At 35.9% G+C, this 23,671-nt stretch overlaps 2 protein-coding genes across 3 annotated transcripts; both read right to left on the reverse strand.

Moving 5' to 3' along the window:
- Nucleotides 1-428: 428 nt before the first annotated feature.
- Nucleotides 429-14,567, reverse strand: LOC113395596 (microprocessor complex subunit DGCR8). Of its 2 annotated transcripts, XM_064218309.1 has the most exons (10): nt 14,333-14,567; nt 5,309-5,581; nt 4,437-4,565; nt 3,792-3,934; nt 3,014-3,693; nt 2,448-2,563; nt 2,007-2,329; nt 1,541-1,678; nt 1,320-1,439; nt 429-1,227 (listed from the first exon to the last, which is right to left on the reverse strand). In XM_064218309.1, exons 2-10 carry the CDS (start codon nt 5,565-5,567, stop codon nt 946-948), a joined length of 2,190 nt encoding a protein of 729 aa, XP_064074379.1. In that variant the 5' UTR covers nt 5,568-5,581; nt 14,333-14,567; the 3' UTR covers nt 429-945. The 2 variants fall into 2 exon arrangements, with proteins under 2 accessions (XP_064074379.1, XP_026489005.2); XM_026633220.2 differs by lacking the exon at nt 14,333-14,567 and having other exon boundaries at nt 5,309-5,610.
- Nucleotides 14,568-16,082: 1,515 nt separating this feature from the next.
- On the reverse strand, nt 16,083-23,272 carry LOC113395587 (BRCA1-associated protein). The gene is made up of 11 exons (XM_026633209.2): nt 22,917-23,272; nt 22,532-22,769; nt 22,293-22,457; nt 20,814-20,989; nt 20,336-20,503; nt 19,858-19,993; nt 19,185-19,276; nt 18,417-18,585; nt 17,519-17,668; nt 16,851-16,968; nt 16,083-16,621 (listed from the first exon to the last, which is right to left on the reverse strand). The coding sequence occupies exons 1-11, from the start codon at nt 22,993-22,995 to the stop codon at nt 16,469-16,471; spliced, it is 1,644 nt and encodes a 547-aa protein (XP_026488994.1). The 5' UTR covers nt 22,996-23,272; the 3' UTR covers nt 16,083-16,468.
- Between the last annotated feature and the right edge of the window lie 399 nt (nt 23,273-23,671).

Genomic DNA, 23,671 nt, shown 5'->3' on the forward strand with positions numbered 1-23,671 from the left:
CTCCCAGACCTCGGGTTACAAGGAGTTTATCGACATAAACTAACATTAATTTTGGTCCTTCGGGATTTTAAGCGCAACTAGACGGTAAAGTCGGGTGAAATCGGTCGTACATACACATGAGTTTATAAACTAGATTAGAACTAGTTCTCACCCTTCAAACCGGAATACAACGATACTATATCTGTTAAGTAGATGGTTCCTATCCAGACGGACTTGCACAAAGCCCTACAACAAATATTTTCTTGTCATATTTAGTTTGCTACCCTTGCTAGAATTAGTTAGATAAAGTAATAGCTGCAGACGTCCTCTCCTCTTGAGCCTTGGAACTTGTCCCACACATGTGGCAGAATTTCATTCGACACATGGAGGCTATTTCACGATATAATACTTAACTATCGAACGCGTGTAACTGTGATCCTCATGTGTAGTTCAAATTACAAGTCTATCAAGTTAAATTTTCACATTTTAATTCTTATGTCTACTAAATCGAAGATTTTGTGCGCTTTCGATATCCGAACGGAGATCTCACAAAGAACATTAACTTACGAAATGTAAACGGTACAATACATGCTTTTTATATTAAATGTCGTATAGTGTACGTTACAGGCCCCACACTTTTGTACAATTTTCAATGTTTGACATTTTCAACATACCGCGCCTACTTACTATTTCAGTCGATATAAATAATCCTATACATCGACACGATACGGTAAATAACTCATATCGATATATTTGTTATATGCGAAAAATATCAATTTATTATTGTTTTTTTTAAGTGCCTTTTAAACTTTATACATAGCTCATCAGTCATATTTCGTGGCGTAATTAGCACCTTTCGATAGATTTGAGATCTGTTTAAGATTTCTCCGAAGCTCCGGGGTTAAATGCGTGGGGTATATTGGAGCCGTGTGGTGTAAACTTCGGAGCGTCAGCCACCGCTCCAGGCTACAAGTCCACGTTGTTGAGGTTGGAGGCGGAATGCGACGGCAGGTGGTCGGCCAGCAGCAGCGTGCCGATGGGCACGACGGACTCGTCCCGTTCGCGCAGCTTGCGCATCTCGTTGCGCAGCTTCTCAAGCACGGCGTAGTTGGGCTCGTTGTGCCGCGCCTTGTCCTGCAGTAGCGTGATCTGCTGCTCCTCCAGCTTCTTCTCCTTACAGCTCTTAACGGAGCGCGACCCGTACAGGCGCAGCAGCGAGCCCCACGAGCGCACGTGAGGATGAAGCGCCTGGAGAAAAATATGTCGATCGATAAATAAAACAGAGTTATTGACTCTTCCAAGTCAAGTCTCCCACTAGCGAAGGGATCGAGACGAGTTACCTGCAGGATGGCCTGCGAGGCGCGCTGCTTGGCGGTCTTCTTGTTCTTGCACACGACGGTAGCGGTGTGCTTGCCCACGCGCATCGTCAGCTCGATTTTCTGATACTCCAGCTTCTTCATCTGAACAGAAAAGACACTCGTCAGCCTCGCCACCCGCCGCTCGCGCGGCGCGGTGTGTGGATGAGTACGTGTATGTGCGTGCGCGCTTGTGTGCGGTCTACCTCAGTGTTGACGTGCCAGTCGCCGGCGCCGAAGTTCCTCAGCAGACAAGTGAGCAGTATGGCGTGCGGAGAGGGCTCGCAGGTCGCCGCACAGAACTCCGCGATGCGCGGATCCTCGATACCCACGTAGTCAAAGAACTATAGACGTACGATCAATTTTAGCGAGCTTTCAGTCGCGCCATTTGTACACATGCCAAATAGTGGAATTTTTACGGACACATTTTTTTGGTAAAAAATAGCGCATTTACTGCTTGCATAATTAAATTATTATAAGATTAAAGTTTACAAAAATAAATAGGCGCCACGCCGATAATGTCCTGGTCAATCGGTGAGGCGCCCCAGTAAATCTCTTAAAAATCTTTTATCGGGGAGAGTCCCCGAGACTTTGTCGTCTTTAAAACGGAGCTGCGTACATCAGACATACTTGGATGGGCTTGTGGTATGTGGTAGTTTAAGGGACACTCACGCTGAAGTCGGGCTCCTTCGGGTCCTTGGCGCAGGCCGCCTGCTCGGGCTCCAGGTACTGGCGCATCTCGGGGATGAGCGTCTGGATGGAGGCCCGCGCGGCGGCGTACTTGGCCTGGCGCTTGCTGGAGCCGTGGCCCACGCCGTACTGCATGCCGCCGATGTACACCGTGGCCTGGTACGGCGACGACGCGTTCTCCAGCTGCTTGTACTCGTACACGGGCTGCTTCTGCAGCGCGCGGCACACGTACTCGTGGAACTCCGACAGGTAGCTGCAGCCGTTCATGTTCATCACCCAGTCGCGCTTCGCCTTGCCGCCCGCGCCTGCGAGCGACGCGACACGCTGCTGTACTAGCGGCTTACCGAGCTGCGCACTTCGCCGTCGAGAGCACGGGATAGTACGTTACCTGTGTCGTTTGATTGAAGGGGAAGAATACGTTACCGTTCTCTTGTCCGGAGCTGGTCGCCGGTATGGTGATCAGCTTCGTCCCCTCGGGCAGCTTCGGATACTGCAGAGCCTTCCTCGCCTTCGTGTACTTACGTCGATCCGCCCAACGGCTACAGAATTGAACCAAAATTTACATACGTCATATCACATTTAATATACTTTAGTCGAATTAATATTTTTCTGTCTTTTTGTGAGTCTGTTCAGTCGCTGGGCCAGGGCGCCCTTACCTGTCGAAGACTAGGGACGAAGCTAACTGCGTGCAGTTCCATCGAATTATATTAATTTGATTCTGTTGAGAATATTTTGTTCGTCGTAGCATCTGATGTATAGTGAGCATAGTTAATTTATTAACTATTTTTAAACTTGCAGGCAATTGCTGGATTCGAACCACGACATTTTAATCTGTTTCTCTTTCTCTCGCTGTCTCTCTTTCCCATCGCTGGGCCATCTCGGCTGGATGCGTCAGTAACTCTAGACTATTTACATACTCGTCTAATCCTAAATTTCCTAACATTAACATCATCTAATAAACGGAATGGAATGGAAATCTTCCCACTCACTTAAAATGCATAAAATTGACGGTCTTAAACTTGAAAAGCGATTTGCAGTAGGCGTGAATCTGCTCGGCCGTGAGGTGCTGGGTCTTCCAGCTCGTGTCGACGGACTCCACGCGCGGCGCCGGCATCACGCGCCCGTCCGGCAGCTGCACGGCGCGCCCCGCCGCCGCCGCCGCCGCCGCCGCCGCCGCCGCCGCCGCCACCGAGCTGCCCTCGCCGGCGTCACTCGGAACTGCCATCTCGCTCATTTCGCTTTCGGTCACTTCCAAGTCGTTTTCCTCTTTGATCGTGTCTAGAATCCGTATTTGCTGCTGTTCGTCCGACGGTTCGGTCTGCTGTTCGTCCGTCGATTTGGGCTGCCGATCGTCGGTCGATTCCTCGTAGGCTAGAGCTGGGGTCACGGTCGGGCCGTCCTTCGAGACATCGTCGCTCGTCCCGTTCATGTGACTGAACGGACATTTGCCTCCAGGAGCGGATGTTGCGGTGCTTTCTTTCGTAACCTCGCGGTCGTTAGGAGGGTCTACAGCTTTAATCTCGGATTCCGCGTTTTCGACTTCTCTGGCCCATGTTTTATTTTTAATCTGTTCCTCGACTCGACGATCTATTTCTTTCTGCTTCTCCTCCTCTTCCAAAGCGCGTCTATAAGCTAGACAAGGAATGGCGCTGATGGGAATATCGTGTCGCTGTAAAAAATATTATTAAAATTGTATATTAAATAAAGCGTGAATAATTTTTAAGCGTAATATATTTATTATTTAATCTAAATATTAAATCCTCTCACCCTAGTGTTACCCTTTCCAAGAAAATATGGTTTCGACAGAGTGCAAACCCGCGTAGGTCGATGCATGTACAACGGCATACCGCTATAGTGCCGGACCATCATCCAGTCCAACGGGAGAATTTCGAATTGATTAATACCTTTCTCTGTAAAAATACATTTATTTTATTCACATGCCTAAAAATATCCTTCCGTTTCCTTCGCCGGTTCTCCTCAGATCTGAAATATGTACTTCCGAATCGGATATAGATTTTTGATAATCAATAATACCTCTTCTATATTGAATAAAGATTTCAACTTGGGCGGAAAAAAAAAGTATCAATTTAATCAGATTCGGCCCTCATAATGCTTAAGTTTTATTTGTAACTATGTTCATACGAAACTACTGTAAATATCTTACAAAGAGTACCCTACTTTTATAACTCATTCCAAACGAAAATGAGCAAAGATTAACAAATGACAGTGACAGAGCGGTAACAGTTCTAGATTAATCTTCTCAACCTATATCTACATATATGGAATACCACAGATTATTTCAAATCCTAACCAATTATATTATGTCAATTAAATGTCAGAATTGTTTGTTAATCTTTACTCCAATTGGCGATAAACATTAACTATTAAATTGATTGCGGCGTCTATCATTACCTTCTAGGAAGATTTTTGTGCGAGTCACATATGGTTTATCTTTAGGCTTACGAGTTCCTTTAAAGTCTTCTGGTAAGTTCTCGTCCAACATCTTCTCAATTTCCTCCTCCGGCAATTCTTCAGACTTGCCTATAAAATAACCACCTTATCTAACATTTGAATTTAAACTTAAACCTAACATCTGTAGTATTGATATCACCACTTGTAAAATAATATTAGTTGACTTACAAATTTCATGTATTTAAAATAAATTTTGAAGCATATTTTATATGCTTCATTTGTTTTAAAAAATATATCGTTCTCGTTGATGAAAGACAACATCGTGTCGAAAGGCGCATTCGTCGGATAAAAATCTGTTATTTATGTATACAAAAACCCGCATTGTCAAAGCGACTATTACTATTATTTATTTAGGAGAATCAACAAGGCATCTAACAAGAAAGATAATACTTAACGTAAATAGGCCTTAAATTTAGTTTGTTATTTTTAAGGTTACCACGAAATGTGCAAAGCGTGTAGCGCGCCTTTTGTTTTAACAAAAATAATAAAGTTAAACCAAATTAGGATATTGAAAAGGGCATTTATAAAGATATTAACGTAAAATAAGATAATTAACAAAACCAGTACAATTCAGAAATGTAGAAGAATATGATAACCGTCATATTTCGACTTGGGTGCCATAACATTCCACAATGCTTTCAAGTTTTGAGAAAACATCAATTTCATTTAGTGTTTCTAATAACGTCATTGCGACCAAATAAATAGCGTATAAGATTGATCGGCTCTGAAAATAGCGATTATATTACGCAATACAAAATACATATACTTAGTAGAAGAGGCGCTCTTGTAATAGTTTTAAATAAATAAAATACCTTCAGATGTATCAGAATCGTCAGCATTGCTATCTCCATCATTAGACTTCACCTCATCGAGCACTTTGAATTCTTTAAGTTTCTCCAATTCCTCGGGAGTTACAAAATTTTCGTATTTATTATCTACTTTAAACTTTTCTTCGATTGTCGAAACATCTTCTGTGAAATCTATATTTTCAGTAACGTCAGCACTGCCATCTTCGTCTTCTATTTTTTGTCTTTTTGCAGGGGGTTGCGCTAATTCCATTTCTTCGTTCATTGTAAATAACTTTCCTAAAAACATGGAATTGTTTAACAAAATATTTTTGAAGACTTTTGATTCGTTACTTATTACTATCCAGAGTTAAGCCTGCATCCAGACTACCCATTGGACGAGTTGCCATTTAATTCACCAATCCGGATTGGATCCATCAAACCAGCATTGGAGCAATGTGGTAGAATAAGTTCCATACCTTCTCTTCCAAAAGGAGAGGAGGATTTGGGCCAGCAGTGGGATATATCAAATTATACAAGCTATTTCATGTTTACAACTTTAGAAGCCTCAACTATTATTTATATAACATTTTTGTATTACTAGTTCCTTTTTTAGATAGTAATAATAAAATAAATTATAATATTTATATAAAACTAATTTACCGATTTCAGTGGAATGCAAAACAAACAAAAGATAACATACTGTAACATCATAATATTTCATGTTTAAATAACCTAAGTTAAAAATCAAGAAGAATACGCAACTCATATTATATAAAATGATTAATCAATAATAAGTAATACAGTTAGCAGCCTTAACCAATAGCAAGACGAGTAAAGCCAAATAAACACCTTTGACCTTGAAATGAAATCACATCATTGGTCGAGGGCTAAAATAATCTGCATTAATCGTTATGGATTCGTGAAAAAAATGCCTTTTTAATATCGACAAAGTAGTTAAAGTTATTAGTATTTAAGTGGATTGTTACTATATCATAAACAAAGATGTATTAATTACGAACCATTTTTTGTACACAATATAGCAGATCTATATATAAATCTAAGGTCTGTATATCTTTACTCCTTTTTCCATTGGAATAGGCTATACATACATATCGGTCTATTTTATTTATATGTTAAAATATATTTTAATTTGGAATAACGCTTATTAAAATGTATTTCAAACAAATATTAATTAGTTCACAAGTGATAAAAATTCTATCAATTTATGATAGATATTGAATTCAATATACTCAAATTTGTGCAACAATAGAAGTTTAATCCAATTAAGGTTTTTTTTAATAAAGATTGTTTATGATATTTAACATATAAATAATATAGAATAACATCATATAAAATTAAAAGGATAAATTCAGAGACATTTAAATAAAATGTATTACAAATATTAAAACGTAAAGAATAACAAACTTTCATTTAAATCATGTACTACAATGACTATAAATTTTATATAATTATATTATCGCCTTCACTTATTCTGTGCGAAATTTCAGTCTATTCAGTGAGACAAGTATAAAAATATTACAATATTGTAATCAGACATAGTAAGACGTAAATTAAATAAAAGCTTGTCATAAATATTATTAAATAAAATAAGAAATTAGCAACAGTTTACGAAACTCTCAACTACTATAATACAATATTTGTTAATTATTACTGTTTAACTATAGATAAAAATCAAATTAATTAAAAAAGAAAAAGTGTAGTATTTCGTTAAAGTTTGTAGAGTTTAAATATAATAGAAGAATACGACATTTTTAAAATGATTTCAAAAATACATTTATCTCAGTTAAAATATTCGCACGCTTGACGCCTAGGTTTGACACATAGGGGTATCTCTTCGATATAGTTTTGTGATCAATAAATAATTATTTTAATTACCACGTTACCAATATTTATATCATGACATTTTTTCGTTTATCAATTAGAGACATAACAACTGCGGATATTATATTTCTTTACTTAATTTTTTTATTTGGTATTTTAAATTTTTATTGTTTCTTTTTTAACATAGGTCCACAGGTCATACTCCTTTTGGCGTTTAATGAAAAACAGATGAGAGTGATTTATAAACTACATGATAAAGTTGCTCACATAAGCTCACATCGTAGTTTATTTTACTATTTTGATTTTAGTACAAATTTAAATCTTGAATGTTCTAATTTGAGTTTTGTTTGAATGAAATATGAGTTTGAGTTTGAGTGAGTGTTATAGTAGTGGTAAAAACATGACATTACATTTATCATAATAATTACAATTGTATTATAATCTGTAAAATAGGCATTGTTAGTCATCAAATTGGAAGAGCGACCATAGACAACTACTCTAAAGATCTGATATTAGATATCAGACAACAAAATCCGGTCAAATACTTTTAAAATATCAAGACAGGAGAGATGAGCAACCAGAGAAAACTACTCTAAAGATCGTTCATTCAAAAGATCCGATTCCAGTGTAATAAATCCTATGTCAACCAAATTATATTCTTGCCCCACACGCGCGTAGCATGTACAAGATCTCTTATGGAATTCTTTTGTAGGAAATTGTACCGTCGAGATGACAGAAAATCGTTGGCTTCTAGGTACGTCAAGAGACTGTTTTATTGTTCGAATTTGCGTAACATAACTGAGTCGCGAGGCGGAAGCTCAGGTGAATTGATACTTTCAGGATCGTGGAAACATTATGCCATTACTAATTGATTGGCAAGAAGATTTGCCTAGTCTGACGAAGAGAGTGGATATAGCATTCTCGCAACTCGCCGGGTCACACGAATAAAAGATTTTCTTGGTGGTAGGGCTTTGTCCAAGCCTCACTCATCAGATATTCTACCGCCAAACAGCAGTACTCGATATTGTTGTGTTCCGGTTTGAAGGGTGAGTGAGCCAGTGTAACTACAGGCACAAGGGACATAACATCTTAGTTCCCAAGATTGGTGGCGCATTGGTGATGTAAGGATATCGTGCTCGGCGGTGAAGGAAAACATCTTGAGGAAACCTGTGTCGAACAATGTGTCTAATTTCAACGAAATTCTGCCACATGTGTGTTCTACTAACCCGCATTGGAGCAGCGTGGTGGAATATGCTCCAAAACCTTCTCCTCAAAGGGAGAGGAGGCCTTAGCCCAGCAGTGAGAAATTTACAGGCTGTTATGTAAAAAAAATGTAACTTTTTAAATATCTCTGTATATAGTCAAGTGTTCTCTAAAAGTATAAGTGAATTTCGTTATTGTTTAAGTGCCATAATGTTTGTAGTAAACATTAAGCACTAAATTATATTAATTTATGGACGATTTTACGCCTCAATTCACGAAACAAACAGATTCCACGAAATTTAAGAGTAGAGTTCCACCTCATGTAAAAAACAAATAACGTTTGTTCCAAAAATATTCGGGAATCGAGTATTCTTTGTTGTCCCTATCCCTAATATCTACTATATCTACAATCCCATCAAATCGGGTTCAATATGTTGACTATCCTATACCTTATTGAATTATATTGGTCCTTACATATGAATTACTTACTTATTAGTGTTTTGTCATACTGACCACTTTGATCTGAAATATCTCATCTTTGGTTAAGAATTCCAAATTCAAATTTATAAATTCATTTAGCTGGTACATTTGAGTTTTGAAAACAGTCATTAATTTGTTTTTTCCTCGTTACTTTTTTCTTTGGCTTCGCTTATTACCGCACAACGGAAAACATGAAATATCGGTATAGTTACGAGTACGAGTTCTACCCGTGTTCTACCATGGCATCAGCGCTACAGAAACAGCTCGAAGGATTAATGATGTGTACGGCACTGGTGTCGCAAAAGAAAGCGCGGTACGTTTTTGGTTTCAACGTTTTCGTTCTTGAAATTTCGATCTTCAGATCCAACCCCGTGGACGGCAGAAGACCAAAGTAGAAAATGAAGAATTAAAGGCTATTGTCGAAGCGGATCCATCACAAGGCACTTCAGAGATAGCTACAGGCTTCGGGGTAAGTGATAAAACTGTATTAATCCACTTGAAGCAAATCGCAAAAGTAAAAAAACTTGAACGATGGGTACCTCATGAATTGAGAGAATCGAACTTGCAAACACGCGTCGACTGCTGTGTTACTTTGCTCAACCGACACAATAATTAAGGGACTTTAAATCGAATCATTACATGTGATGAAAAGTGGATACTGTACGATAATCGGAAGCGATCATCGCAATGGCTGAACCTGCCATAAACGAAAATTGACTCCGAAAAAGTTACTTGTGAGTGTTTGGTGAACTAGCGCAGGTGTCGTATACTACATCTTTCTAAAATCTGGCCAAACGATTACGGCAGATATCTCTTGTCAGCAACTGCAAACCATGAAGGAAGAAATAGCTGCCAAACAACCGAGATTGGTCAATCGCTCTAGGCCACTGCTGCTTCGTGACAACGCAAGACCACACAGTGCACAACAAACAACCACTAAGTTAGATGAGTTACAATTGGAATGCCTGCGACATCCACCGTACTCCTCGGACCTTGCTTCAACAGATTACCATTTTTTCCGGAATTTGGACAACTTCTTACAAGGAAAAAAAGTCAACCCCGATGCGGCAGTCCAAACCGCCTTCATAGAGTTTATTGAATCTCGTCCCTATGGTTTTTTTTAGTAAAGGGATCAATTAACTACCTATGAGATGACATAAGTGCTTATAAAAAAATGAAAATGATTTTATATTCCTCCCGTAGAAAACGCCAATTTCGTATGTAAGGACCTAATATTATATAATTTATATTAATACATTCTCGATGACCTTCGACATTCCGATATTTGCACCAAGTCCCAAAATCAATAAGTTGCGCTACACTTGAATGCGCGAAAAATAAATCGATAGATGGCGCGATGGCGTATTACTCGTTTAATTTATGCGATGTTATAAACATTCCATAATATATATATTTGGGCAAATATAGTTGCTGATATTCTTTGATGTTAGTGATAGATAATAACCAATTTCGCTAGAGTTCACAATAAGTTATAAAATAATCTGTATTAAAGAGTAGCAGTCCCGTTCCGCTTTTTATATGCCACTAAAAATATGTATGTACAATATTATTCTCTGTATACATTTGTATATGTGTATCTGCGTAAAAACAGTTGAATAGTCTAAAATATAAAAACAATACTTTTCTCTTATCAGAATATGTCAATTTAATGACATTAGTGTAGGGATGAGAAATCATATGTTTTGTTAATTTAACTACTTACGTTGATAAAAACAATAAATATTATTTAAAGCGTTTTAAGAGATTAAATTGCATTTTTTCCAATCTATACAATATATTTTGATCACAATAGTATTTTTTAAAATACCTTCAAGTTCAACAGATTTTTTTTTCCGTTAATAAACATTAGCTGGATGTGGCTAAAAATTATTTTCTTTGACTATAGACTCAACATAATGGTCATAACATACTATTGAATCATTTACATAAACGTACAACGTATACAATTGATACAGAATTAGAAAAAAGGCTTTATTGTATACTAATACAATGAACATCATAGAGTTATTACAACTTAAAAATTAATATATCTAACTTTTTTAAGATATGTACATATCATTTGTTACAAATTATATGTAAAAACATTTCTGTATTATTATACTACAACTGCATCTATATATAAGACGTATTTAAATGTGTAATTAGCATTCACTCTCAGGAATTATTCGCTCTTGAAAGAATACTTCAGTCTATTTTCTTTAAGGGAACTTATTACTATGTATTAAAAAAAACTAAGCTTTAATTCAATTTGCAGTTGGAAGTTTTTTTTAATCTGTACTTTTTTGTTAATCCAAATTTTAAGAAATCTTTTTTTTTTTATTTTACTGTCAATAGTCTTATGCGTGACTAAAATTATGCACAATGAGTATTGATTCAGTCTAACATCTCTTGTCTAGAAGACGCCAATTCAATAGGTTTGCCGGATCGTACAATAGAAATAGTGTACTTTAGTTTATTTCATTTGAATAATTGGGTACAAAAATAGTTGTTACAAATGAAATTAATATTTGTATAATAAGATTTGATTCGTAATTCAGATCATTCTGTATAATTTCAGTGAACCAGCGGTAAAATGTATGTTAGTTCTTCTGACTGTCGAATGCTAAGCTTCATTCAAGCACTTCATTTAAATTGAAGTACATTTTTTTTCTGTAAACTCTGTATCAAAGTGTAATAAAATGAGAGTGTAATATATATCGAACCCTGTGGTAAACCTGGGATCTAGTTAAGTAAATTACAAATAAAATTAAGTACAAAAATGGACCTCGATACAGAAAGAAACTTTAATTTGATCTCTTCAATTTTCAGCATGTATTCGCTCATGACCACCGCTGCATTCTCTTAGAAATCTTATTTAAACACAACCGAAATAAAATGACCACAAAAGACGCTGGCAGAAATTCGTATTCGAACATGAACGAATTCGGACTAAAGTTCGCTCTTTAAAATTCACACAAAATTAATTAAAAACAATACCCAATGTAAATAAAACTAAAATACAAATTTAAAATAAAATTTAGAACTCAACTACCGAATTAGTCAATTTTTTTAATTATAAATAGTTAACTATTGAAAACAAAATACTGGGATTGGAATTTCAGTTGCAAGATTTTGGGAAATTTGGCAATTTTGGGTTTGATTCCTGATCACAACAATACTCTTTGCGTTGCGCGAACACGCACCGTCTCCGCGAAAATTAGGAAAAACTATCATAACCTATAAATGCCGAAATATGTCAAATGGACCATATCACTGTAAAAGCAGGCTAAGTAACGTATTTTACTAAGGTTTGAATGGCATGCCATATAAAGATAACTTTCATATGTCAAAACGCAAATTGGACGTCAAATGACGGATACTGTCATGATTTATATTTTATTTTGTTCTTAATTTTTGAATCGCGATTCCTAACGTTTTTATTTTAAAAAATCAGAGGTGCGTCCTTTTCCTTTCACCTTTAGAAACATTTGTTACGCAAGGCGAAGGTGCTACACGTCCTGTAGCGCCGAAGTCCTAAGAGTTCCGAAAATATTTATAACAACCTTTTCTAGTAAGGATTATAAGATTTAGTTTGCCTATATATCAGAAACGGAACAGTTCCTCAAGATGCCAAAGATACCGAAAAATTGTGGAGAAAACACCCTCCTTCCCCCCTTCCCATTCTGCAGACCTTAGTGAACAATAATATTGAAATATTTTATAATTTCCATCACAACTTATGGAACTATTTTTAAATAAAATACATTTATTAGAAAATATATAGTTTCATTTGTTTTTTTTTTAAACCAAATTTACCAAATGAGAGGGCGTACCACTCATTTTTATATCGGATCATATTGCTATTATTGTCCAAATGAATGTAAATTATTTAAAGTATATTTTAGGTAACATTATCATGATGTATTGAGAACTAAAATTAACATATTTCAATATCAATTATTATATATATGCATAATAAAGTTTTATAATATACTTATAAGTAAGTATATTGTTAGGGATTGATAGTATTTATGCTAAATTTGAATTTGAGTAGACTTGATATCTCATGGTACACAATGCAATCACAAGGGGCAAAAGCCGTTTGTAAATAACTTTGTATACAAAGTATAAATCTTTAACCAGTATAAAAATAAATTCAATAGCTACCTTATCTAGTTCTTCTTCTAATATAATATGTTTCTTTCATGAATAAATATAACTATTAATGATTAAACTATGTTGATGACCTTTACTTTTTTAACATAAGTGAAATGTTTAGTTTTTACTATACAATATGTAAATTAAAAAATCAACCCATCATGGTACACTGGAGCAGGACTGCAATTTATCATAGACAAATGAAAATATCTCTGAGCCCCACTAGTGCCACGTTGCAACCATAATTTTATTTCAATGAAATACTAAGCACCTTTTATCTTTATACATTTCAGCAGTACTAAATAAATAAAAAAAATGCCTTTATTAAGTATTAGTTTAAACTTATACAGAATAAAATTTCTAACAAAATTTAAGTTTATATATCTATTATATATATATAAATGTGAGTGTGTGTATAAAATTATATCTGCTGTTCTTGTGCCTTGATAACAAAGGATTGTTAAATAATAATTGTTCCATTTAATCATAATCAAATTTGATTAAGGTTTAAGTTAAACTGTGCTTCAGGTCCTTCAGTATGTGAGTAAATATTTAATCTGCTGTTTAATGGTCATAAAAGTGATGCGGAGTAGTAAAAAATATTGTTTTTATATATCAATTGCATATAGATTGATTTAAATCTTTAGAATATATGAAGTGTAATGAAAATACAGGATGCGTCTGACATAAGTACTAATTAAATACTAATCTAGCCGCAATATTCGCATTAGTAAAAGCAATTCGCAATATATATAGCTTAAGAATATGTTAACATGAAATAAATTTTTCTTTTTTATTTCATTGATTTCTAATGAGCAGTATTTTTATTAAAACATAAATGCTGGCTAAAAAGATTGATCTTGAAAGTTTAAAAACTTTTTATTTATATTTATAAAAAAAAAAACAAAAAAAACTGCTTCTCCAAAACTCCTGTCATGTTATTAGGGTAGCTTTATTAGAACATATTGACAAAAGATTATCCACAAGTAACGATAGCGTAAAAATTCAATGACTATTAACAATTGAATTTCTCCCATCGCTAAATGCAGACATTCCGTGTTGCTTTGAGCGAACTACCCGTCATATTACAATGAAGAAAGTTAGCGAAGTTGCGAGAAACTGACTTTGACTATAATTAATACAAAGTTCAGTCTTTAGCAAAACCGCCACAAATTAAGATCGTCGATGTTCCCGAGAAGATTCGGTCAGTCTCGTGAGTCGTGAGCCCTGTAAGAATCACACGTCAAAGCATAATCTTTGCAATGTGCTCAATGGCGACAATTTAATGAAGTTTGTTCAGGAAATTATTTATTTACATCATTCCAAATGACCGCATTGCAAGATTGGAAAGTTTTATTTTCTTACCTGTTCACGTTAGCCGCCTTATACGTAAAAAAAATATGGTTGTATATTTTAAAATATTAAGGACGCCAAATCACTAAATTTATGTTAAAAATTCTGATACGCAATAATCAAAAAATATCTACAATTTAAGAAATTTAATAATTAATTATACTTTTAGACATTGACGACATAAAATTCAATACTTTCTGATCTGTGAATACTAGAAAATTGATCACTGAACACTGAATCAAAACCTCAAACTATAGACAATTTCAATTAGACACCATTACTAGCAATCAAAATCGAAGTCTGAATGTATCACAGACAATTTAAATCAATATTTAGCGTTTCTATATTTTTTTATTTATGTCACTGCTCTGGACCCTAGTCTATTACTGCTAATTTGCAAAAATGTGTTATCCAAAGAGCTGAAAGATCAGTGAGTGTTTGTGCAAAATTCATAAAAACCAAATTCACACAAATTCAATATTAATATGAAAAAAAAATAGTAAATTTTATTTTACGTATCATACGTTAGATACCATTATAAAAAAGATCCAAAATATTCATGTGAATATTTTATTTTATTTTATTTTCAGTAGGACAACCAACATTAGATACAATATCACATCCAAAATAAAAAAGTACATTTCAAAATTATCAAGGCAAAAGTTCTACTACTTACAAGTAGTCTCACTATGCATTATCATATTACACAATGTAATTATTGAAAATATGAATTAAACATAAGCATAATAATTAAAAATAAGAAATATAATAATTTTTTTAAACGATTATATAATTAATAATAATTAACAAGATAAACCATATGATTAGAATTGGGTACATACATAATTACTTTCCTAATAAAATTCAATATTTTTATGCTTATGGATATATTACATGCTAAATTGTGTTGCCATCATCATAATAAATTTATTCTAAGTAGTCCGTCGAGAGGTATTGTAAATAAAATACTTTTTTAATATAAAAATTATTAGAGAAGAATAAGACAGAATTATGTAGAAGATAATAGTTTCAGTAGACTATGAATCTTTTCTGTTATTTTACAAATTTAACTGGAAATTTAAAAGAACCAATACCTTTGACCTTAATAATTTTATTAGCAGACGTAGGAGCCATTGATATATTTTAAATCGAAATGTCCTTATTGCAGTCTGTTTGCAAGCTTTGTGGGTGTAGATTTGTTGGCCTTGGGCTAAAGACGAGATCATGGTGACAGTAACGGAGTGTACCCACCACACTATCTCATATCAATAATATTCTTTGTATTGAAGTATTAGATTGAACTATAGTTCAATCCGTTCCGTGACCAATCATCACCGTCAACAATAGTCTAATAATATATGCTATTTCAATCAAAGAATAAAGATAAACAAACCTTAGATTTACGTATTCCATGCGATTTGCTGATACCTCAGATATATTGTGCACTACTAATAGTTCTTAATCGATATATTATTATTTATAATACAACTTTATTTCACCTCACTACTTATATCGAGTTTAAACTTACTTCCAGTTTATATAAAAGCTTCGTCGACGTTCGAACGCCAATCTTTGGAAAATCCATAGTGTATATCATAGATTATTCAATCTCCCGACCAATGATATCGCGTCAATTCAAATGTTGTTTATTTGGCTTTTGTCCTCTTATGGTTGGAACAGACTATACATTGTATCCTGCACTGTTTTGTCCTATACTGGACTACCAAAATAGAAAACTATGTATAAAATTAAAACAAAGATAGACCCAAAATTAATTCTTTATTATTAAGTTATATCACAGTATATCGCAATTTGTAAGCTGCAGCAGAATTGTGAGAAACGAAACGCGCTCCGCTAGATAATCTTCGTGTTTTAAAGAATAGCCACCATAAGTTCTATTTGAAAAACTATAATTCTATGATGGGAATAGTTTTAAAGTAGTAAGTGATTTCTTTACATTTTCTAACATTCATGAATATTTACAATAACAGCTTATAAACTATTTTTTCTGATAATATAATCTAAGACAAAATTATTGATTTTATCAGATCCAAATCAAATAAAAAATGCTTCTTAAAGGTTCATTTTCGTGTTATATTTTTTGAATGCTTCGGATTTTTACCAATAAATCTAGAAAACATATGACAGTTATCGTCTTCGTCGGCGCGGTTTAGCTGGCGCCTGCACGGTGACGCTAGCGGACGCGATTTCCTCCTGCGTAGCCCCTTCAGTCTTTTCCAGCTGCCCGCGAGCCTCCACGAAGAACATCACATCGCGAAGCTGTTCTTTGAGATCTGCCACCTTAAAAATTGCGTATATATATATTCAGCGAATTCATAACTGAGGTTGTAAGAAATAAAACAATAAAATAATAAAAACGCCGGTATTGTCTTTTGAAACTAAAAAAATAAATGACACTCGTGTAATATATATAATATAAAAACCATGCATGCAGTCGCACAGACTGAATGCTGTAATGTTCAGCATGTGTATAGGTTTCAGTATCACGAGACCGGAGGTCTGAACGTACCTCCGCGGCGAAGGCCTGCTCGCGCGCGTCGGCCCGCTCCTGCCACTGCGCGTGCGATCGCGCCAGCGCCGCCGCCAGCCCGCGCTCCTCCGACAGCGCGCTCTGCAGCGTGGACACCCTGGGGGACGAAGTTACTCCGTGACCGAGCTAGTTAGTCGCCTAGGATTCTTCTACGAGACCATACAAGGACCACGGGACATCCACCGATAATGTATTCAAAAATTGTCTCATACAGATAACCTTTTCTTCCAGACGATTCCTCATAGGTAGCGTCGGCTACCACGTTTTTAGTTTAGGCCTCAGAGGTAACATAAGTCCTCGTAATATATGTAATTATAGTCTACTCCCACCTCTAAAGGAGTACAGATAAGTGAATAGCATTTGATAGCCAACTGACGCGATATCATTTTGTTAATGTATTGTAATTGATATTAATTATGATATAAAAATATGGCGCGTTAAATGTAAATGAAGTAGCTATCGGAACTCTGGAAGAAAAATTAAAGAAATATAAGCAGCATTTTTGTAACGGCTGAGCAATCGGACCACCCGATGGCAAGTAGTCGTCGTCGCCCATAGACATCGGCGCGTAAACCGTAAACTCTAAATATTATCACTCGTTCCCCGGCGGGGGGCGGGGCCGCGGGGGGCGAGGGCGGCGCGCTCACTTGGCGGTGACGTGCTGCAGGCGGCGGTCGAGCGCGGCGTGGTCGCGGCGCAGCGCGGCCAGCTGCTCGCGCAGCGCCGCCGCCTCCGCGCCCGCGCCCGCCGCGCGCGCCTCGGCCGCGCCCAGCTCCGCCGCACGCGTGCGCTCCAGCCTAGGACACACCGTGTGCTCTGAGCGATGACGTTTGACTAGAGATGTAACATTTTTGATCGAGGTCGATGACGTCTCGGCGCCGTGGAAATGTTTATACATGTAGACGAGCCATGTAGCATTTAAAGTGTTGTGTATGGCACGTTTGCGCTAACGTTTGGTTATTATAATAAACACGACGTAATCAGAAACGATTAAAACGTAGATGTCGAAATAAACTTTATATCAAATCTTATTAATTACTAAACTATTATCATTAAAATCGATTATTTTGTAATGGGATTCTTTCATAAATTATTTAATGTCGTCCTGACCGATTTCGCCCGGCGGACAATCTCAATGGCGACCAGCAAAATACGCAGGGCATAAATATATATAGTTCACAAGTCTGTGCGCAAACACAGGTGCACTCTCATTTCCCTCGCTCTCATAATCCGATCGGACAGCAAAACCGACACGACCGGAAACATTTCATGACCAACGGCTTTACGTGCTTTCCAAGACCTAGAAGCACACGTAAGTACACACTTCCAATTTCGAGATGATGCTGAGAATTTTGCGATAGAAAAACACAATCAGTTTTATTGACACGACCTGAGGTTTGAGCCTAGGACCTCGGGATCTGTGACCCTATATACCCTATCGATCCACTAGACCAACGAGGTAACCGTTCACTACTCTTTCACTTGTTACTACATATCTAAGTTCAAGCGGCCCGGCTCCGCGTGATATACAAAGGTAAGACTGACTCGGCGATCCTCTCCTCGTAGTAGGAGCGCTGGCCGTCCAGCTGGCGCGTGAGGATGTAGGTGAACTCGAGCTGCGCGTTGTCCAGCTTGTCGTCGTGCGCGGCGCCGTCGGCCGCCACCAGCTTGCCGTCCGCCTTGTTCTGCACGAGGCGGTGCACGAAGTTGTCGCCTGAGGGGCGCCGCACCCGTTACTCTTCGACTGACACTCGTTTGAGAGAACAAGCAACTATACCCCATTCCAATCAAATAGGGAATAAAGGTTAACAGACGTGAGATTTTTGTATTTCATGCGATTTAATGAAGCTCAGCTCTACAAATACTTCTTGATTAATATATATTTAATTATAATAGAAATATTTTCCACTTAAATACTAATTTATAATAAAATTTTACTTCCAAATTTCTGATAAAAGTTTTGTCGACATTCAAAACGCCATTATTTCGCAAAAATCTTCAGATAGCCCAATTTTGTACGTATAACACATATCCCATACTGATATTTTTCTGTCTCTCATTTCCTTAAAGTCATAAACATTTTTTTTTTTTTTATGAAATAAAAATACCATTATACCAACAACATATCGTGGTATATTAATCAAGAACTGTTTTTAGTCCATAATATAGCAGAACTATTAACAATTCACCTCGAATATGTAAATCTAAGGTTTGTTTACCTTTATTCCCGGTAATATATTATATTTTCTCTTATATGGATGAAATACATGCTTCCCAAATAAACTTGTTATTTGTAGTACTTTAATATGTTACCCGCATAGTCCCACACTCTGTTCGAGCCCAGCTGTAACGCGTAAGTGTGATTTGACGCTTGGAAATGTTTAGCGGCATGCCCTTTTTCGTATCTGCAATTACATTATAAAAATCATTTATAAATTGAAGTTTTTTTTATAGTTCGTTGTGTTGAGTCGCATTTGTGTGTCATATAAGTTTAATCTCTTCAAAAATATTTTTTTATGAATTTTGAGATACTATTTTGAGAGCCGAAATGGCTCAGTGATTGAAACGCGTGCATATTAACCGATGATTTCGGGCAAACCCAAGCAGGCACCACTGAATTTTGATGTGCTTAATTTGTGTTTATAATTTATCTCGTGCTCGGCGGTGAAGGAAAACATCGTGAGAAAACCTCTATGTGTCTAATTTCAACGAAATTCTCCCACATGTTGTTCCACATATGCTCCAAACCTTCTCCTCAAAGGGAGAGGAGGCGTTAGCCCAGCAGTGAGAAATTTACAGGCCGCTAATGTGAGATACTATTTATTGCGTTACTAACTGTTATTTCATCACATGCAGATTTTTATTTTTGTATATTAATATATAAGAGCCTAAGATAGGAAAAGCTTCAAGGAAATAATTACAAAATGTCAAAATGCATCCAAGGGCCGTGTGAGATAATGTAAATAGGAGAAAGGAGTCAGCCGACCTGCCGCAGCCGACGTGTCCGCAGATGAGACAGATCCACAGCGAACCCGCGTCCAGTCCCTCCGCTGCGCCCTCGCCCCCCTCCCCTTCACCCGCAGATGCGCACTCGTCCTCCCGCTCCGCCGTGTCCTCGCCCTCTGTACCGAGAATGTGCTTTAGAAAAGAAACGAACATACAAGCAGCACAGAAATAAAAACATTATCAATGAATATGATTTTTTCACACACAACCATCACATTTGTGTAACACATCCACTCGGGCCCACATCTGTCCGCGAAGACAGTCGGCTAACATTAGCCCTCCGGGTTTTCACCTGAGTACTAAATATTCATATATTTAGTACCTGAATATGATTGCGTGCACGTGAACACGAAAAATATATATAATTATCAATTATTCGCTGTAAGTTTGAGATTTAAATGATCGTAGACAGCATCTTTCAGTTGTGTTCTGGTGGATATGAATGTATTGATTGGCACCTCTCTCGCTCTCGCACTGCAGACAGAGCGCCCGCTCGCGCGGCTCGGGCGTCTGCGCGCAGCGACACACGGGGCAGCGCGCGTCCCGCCAGCGCACGAGGCACTCCGCGTGGAAGGCGTGCGCGCACTGCACGCTCAGCACGCCCGCCACGCTCTCGTCCATGCGCTCTGAATCACAGGATGGTACGGTACACTGATCATACTAATGTCATATATGTATTAATAACGATTAAACATCACCTTGTGAGCGAAAGTTTCCTCATTTTTTTTTGTTATGCTAAACATTAATTAAAGCAATATTTTACTTAAACATTTTAATTACGACCTTAATCAGTAAAATGTGGAAAAAGGTATATATTTGACATATTAATATTATATTTTAATTATGTATTAAAATAAATTTCATTGATTGAAATAATTTCTTTAAAAATTAAAATATTTATGTAATACCAAAGAATAAAAACATAAACGAACATACCTAAGCAAACGGGACAAGTAGGCAACTCTGTGTGTGAAGGAGGTGCAGCACCATGTCGAGCCCACTCCACACGAGACACCCAGGCCATGTGGCACAGAGCTTGAGGCTCTAGGCTACTGTAGGGCACACCCGAAAATGCAGAATGGAACTCCCGCGCTGACTGACATGTTCGAAACCTAGGAAAGGATACAATACATTATATTTGAAGATGAATTGTTTTTGAGAAACAATAAAAAACTATTTCAAAGACAATTGTTAATGTTGTAAAGATTTTCCCCTTGTTTTTGTATGATCTATATCTAATATAAGTTGCTAAACCAAAGAAGACAGGACTATAGCTGAAAAAATTTTAAAACACATTCTCAGTAATAAATATGATCTTAATATTCATCATTACAACTTGTTGTGTTCAGAATATCATTAAAATATTCAACAAATTAAAAAAAAGTGTCATATCAGTTAACTTCTTCATATTATGCTAGTTTTTAAGTCTTTAATTACATTTTTTGATGCTGTATAATGATTTAACTTTCTATCATAACTGTGTTATTACATTTTTATGTTGTATGCTGTGGTCTCTTAAAGTTGAAAGAGCACACAACTGGTAAAATTTACACTGATTTATTTCAAGAATGTATAATTAGTGTGTATTATTTGTTTCAGATTTATAAAATGTAATAAAATTAAAAAATTGTCAAGTACATTATGATCTTAGTAATTCTGAGGACTTTATGATCTTAATAATTCAAATGTAATTTTATTCTAATTTAATTTTATATATAATATGTGATTGTTTTTGTATACAAATAAATAGTTTTTTCATTGTTATATTTGTATCTCAGGCACAGAGACATTGTCTATGCCCTTGATACAATTTATCTTTAATAATTCATGGTTATTTTAGTTTGTCGGCATGATTGTATTATAGGTTATGGTTTACGGTAGCATTACAATTTATATAAATTTATAGTTATGTATTGTAACTCAATTTATAATATAAAAATATTTTAGATTTAGTGTGTCAGAGGGACATAGTTACATAGTTTAATACCTATGTACAATTATCACCTATTTTAATAAATAAACATATAAAGAGATTGATATAATTTAACAATAACACTTGAGATATATTTCTATAAATTACTTTTCAAAAGGTATATCTGTTATAGTTGAATGTCTAGTAGATTGAAGGCGAACACCTCTGCAACTTAGACAGGACTCTTTGAATTGTAGGAAACTCTTCAAATGTTAGAAATATGTGCAGTAAATAGGTGTACCAATTGTAAGTACATGAAGGGAATACCATTTTTTATTATTATTTGTTTATTTATTTCACTTCTTTAACAAGCCATTATGTGGGATTGACTCTACTTCTGTTTCTGAATTGAACATTTGCCATTTGGTCTGAAATGAAACTTTACCTCCACAGATTCTACTGTAATAACAAATAAACCAACATAACATTATTTACATACTAACGTGAGTAGGGCCATATAATGATCAGGCGAGCCATCCCGTAGTACCCTGACATGTGAAATATCCTCCTGACAAGCTGCCGCAAAAGCCAATAGGTCAGCGGCCCCTAAAGCACCAGGCACGGATAGCAAGCACAGAGTCTTAGCTTCTTCTGCTTCCTTTAATTCACTGAAAAACAAATTGTACTTTCAAATGTTACGAAGGTTACAAATTTTATTAGGAATAAATATTAATTCACATACTTTTCCTTATACAAATGTAGGACACCTTTTGTAACTTCCACCAATGGGTTACCACAAAAAAAGCTGATGGTGTTATCATCTTCTGATGTGCTACCCTCTAACGGAGATCTGCGTGAACTTGTGGGTAATATCCCGGAAACACTGTTAGGTCCCATAACGATACTAGCATATGTCTCCACAGTTATGGTCTTTGAATCACGGGCACCTCTATCTTTCTTCTTCTGCTCTTTAGCTAGTTCTAAAAGATTAAAGATTTCGTTATTTCATCGTCAGTAGTACAAATTATTTATATTAATTATAAATTAATATAATATAAAATCGAAGGTAGTTTAATAGTAGATCCTTTGTTTGATGTGTATGAGATATAATTAAAGTTAATGCTTACCAACTTCAACTGGATTATCACCCATTTCAGTCACTTCTTCGTCTATTTCTATCCGTAAAACGCACAAAGATACAGACATTTAAAACGCAAACGCAAGTGTTTTACAACAAAGAACTACTGTCACGACATAACATCTCTTTCTAGTTTCTATTTATTTTACAAATAAGATCAGATTGTATTACTATTTGCCTTATCTGTACAAATAATTTAATACATAAATAGCGCCAATTGCGATAAAGAAATATATTCCACTAAATTACTACTTTACAAATTAAACAAGTTTACTATATTTTAATAGATGACAGATGTTCGATAAAATTGAAATCCGTTCATGTTTACATTATTCGTTTAACAATGCATAAAGACTTCCAAATATGTTTGCAATGCAGTACCTTCTTAATATGCTAGCATAATACGTCAAATTTTGTGATGACTTGCTTTCAAGTTTTCTTTTGAAGTTGTCACGAATAAAATCAAAATTCGGGTCAGACTTTTGTCAATATTTTTTTGACAATTCGTCAAAATATTTAAAAAAAATATTTCTCGAAAGAGCCGAGTTCAAAAATAATAGATAGATATTTCAGAATTTGTGCGAATATCTATTATCTATAGAAAAAGGAATACTTGTATATTTCAACAACACAAATTTCCAGGCGACAAAAATTTGCATAGCAAATAAATTTACTTTTAAAGTACGAACTTCAAGTACCTTTTTCATTAGAAAATTAGATTGTGCTTTTAATATATAAGACTTC

Source organism: Vanessa tameamea, chromosome 21, assembly GCF_037043105.1.
Source record: "Vanessa tameamea isolate UH-Manoa-2023 chromosome 21, ilVanTame1 primary haplotype, whole genome shotgun sequence".
NCBI lineage: Eukaryota > Metazoa > Arthropoda > Insecta > Lepidoptera > Nymphalidae > Vanessa > Vanessa tameamea.